Below are 2,547 nucleotides of genomic sequence, written 5' to 3'. Positions count from 1 at the left end.
TAAAGAAAATTTTACGAGGTAAAGGAAGTACCTCATATACCGAGGAAGATGCAGCTATGGAAATATCAATATCGTATCTGTGAGAATTATTCATCCTAATTCATACATACTCTTTTCAGCATTTAAGTGCACTTTCATCGCTGTCATTTGTCCGCGAGTTTATTTTATTCATATGTGATTAATATTTTAGTGAGGTCGCTATTTTGTAAATATTCTATATAACTGATGCGAGGATTTCAAGTGGCCCGTCGTTAAGTAGCTGTAGTTATGCTTCTAAATATTGTTTAGATGATGAAAAATACATTTGATGAATTTTATTACCGAAGAAAACATATGAAATGATACTTTCGAACAAAAAATAACTACTCTCGTGAATTTAGCCCCGATAAGGAATTAATGACTGGAAAATTAATTAAGAGAAATGTAGTTTGATACTGGATTATCTTCGAGATAATTCATACTTTATTAGCTGATTCCCATAAGAACAGAAGAAAAACGCAACAGCCTTCATACCTTTGATATCTGTTAATCATGAGGAATTATTAAAATCAAGTTAGTCGAGACAGTGATGATTTATTATACGCAACGAAAATGTACAGAAAATCATATCCCAGACAAATAAGTGTTACCTCAAAAAATAAATAAATAAAAGTATGGTGTTAAACAACGTTGATAATCAAAATGATTTTTTAATTTGATCATATTACTAAAAATATTTTCAAAGGACGTCATGTCATGCCACTAGAATCACATTTTTGCAGCAACAGAATGTCAAACCTCATTATGCACCGAAAAGCGTATTTTCACGGTTAAAACCACGGCTCCTTCTTCCTTCCAGTCGACGCTGACGCAGTATAGGAAGGTGTTCATCATCGCCGCCGTCGTGTACATCGTGGACGCGATCGTCTTCCTGCTGTTCGCATCGGGAGAGGAGCAGAGCTGGAACTCCATGCCCGAGGTCGCCGACCCAGAGAGCGGAGGCGCCTCTGAAACCACGCAGCAGAAGGGCGGCTCCGGAGACTCGTTCAAGGAGAGCGGGGTACTCAAAGGTGTCTTCGTCCAGAGTGACCTCAGGGAAGATGTTGTATCCCAGCAGAAGGAGAGGCACGAGGGGAAGGGGGCGCCGCGAGGCAGCAGGAAGGCCGTCCTGCAGAGCAAACCCTCAGGGGACGGCGCAGGACACACCAACAAGGCCTACTGCTCCACTGAGGGAGAATAAACAAGGGTAAACTCCTTCAGGTACTTGGGTCTATATTATGCTCTGTGCTTGGCCCAAGGCGTGGCAGACGCTGTCTTTTGCTTACCTGTTAACTGTATCTGCCTTTTTATATTGTAGTGTCAGTGTATGCTATGAGTAGCTTTCTTTCCTTTCCTGAGATATAACTTTGCCAGAAGATATTTATTTAAACATATTCTAAAAAAAAACTTTTATGTTTACATCCGTCCAGTCAAATGTTGGCGAATAAAACAATCAAATTTCAACGTATTTAACCAAAAGGAGATTAATTCCAGAGGCTGAATATTTGATAACATAGCAACCGGCAACAAATTTTCAAAGCACTGCTTTTTGTCACAAATTATCCTTAATCCCTCTTGGAATAAACCAGATTCAAGCGTCCATTTAATCCTTTGGGTATAATACACTGACAGAGAGTTAATCCTACAAATCCTGCCAATGTAAATAACTTACATAAAGGGGAAAGAGGTGGTCCTGTTGTACATCAACTGCCAATCGGTAACACTTGTGAATGCATAGAATTGCCATTGCTTCGTCTACTGACTAAATACACAAGGAATTTCATTTAGTCAGCAAACGCGAGGCTTCAGTGTAATCATCTTTATTCAGGTCTCGGGATATCTGCAGTATATCTATATCTTTTATTTTAATCACTTTACCGGTGAATGAAAGAGTAGTATTTGCCAAAAGGTAAAAGGTGAAAAGTAAAAGATTCCTTACCTATACCCTCAACTAGTTTTAAGTAAAGATATCTTCAGTAGTTCCTTGCCTAAGTTTTATAAGTTTACTCAAGTCCTCCACTGAGTCCTCTCTTTTCTTGCTTTCTACTCAAATGCTGGTGATGCTCTCTGAATACCTAATGAACTCAATTATTTAATATCTATCTATATATATATTAATGTATGAACAAACAGAAAGAAATACCCACATTTACATATTTAGACATAAATACAAACATAGATTTGTATTTTTAATTATTCCTATGTGAATAAATGTATTTAGTACCTGCACATGAAACATATGAAACTTGAAAAGTTTCAAAAACTTCAGTACTCATACTTTTATTGTTAGTTCACTTTCTGTGAGAGTGAAATCATAATGGTGTCAGGCAGGCTGAACGTCCGATAAACTATTCACACCGTGTTTGACGTTCAAACTCTTTTTGTGTGTAAAAATCAAAAGAATCATTTCACTGGTTTGATTGCATTCTCTCTTTTGAAGATAGTTGCGTGCACAGGGATATAGAAGTAAAGAATGTCGCTAAATTTCCAAAGCAAATTTGCTCATTCACAAACTTATACAACTTACAG

At 37.4% G+C, this 2,547-nt stretch overlaps 1 protein-coding gene across 1 annotated transcript in view; it reads left to right on the top strand.

Moving 5' to 3' along the window:
- Positions 1-2,541, top strand: part of LOC119585656 (sialin-like) — an 8,122-nt gene extending 5,581 nt beyond the window's left edge. Inside the window, exon 5 of the mRNA XM_037934331.1 lies at positions 839-2,541. Coding sequence (XP_037790259.1) covers positions 839-1,219 — 381 coding nt within the window. The 3' untranslated portion in view covers positions 1,220-2,541. The remainder of the gene's footprint in view (positions 1-838) is intronic.
- Positions 2,542-2,547: the final 6 nt, after the last annotated feature.

Source organism: Penaeus monodon, chromosome 20 (genome assembly GCF_015228065.2).
Source record: "Penaeus monodon isolate SGIC_2016 chromosome 20, NSTDA_Pmon_1, whole genome shotgun sequence".
NCBI lineage: Eukaryota > Metazoa > Arthropoda > Malacostraca > Decapoda > Penaeidae > Penaeus > Penaeus monodon.
Note: the sequence above shows the minus strand (reverse complement) of the source record. Positions and strands in the feature narration are given on the sequence as shown.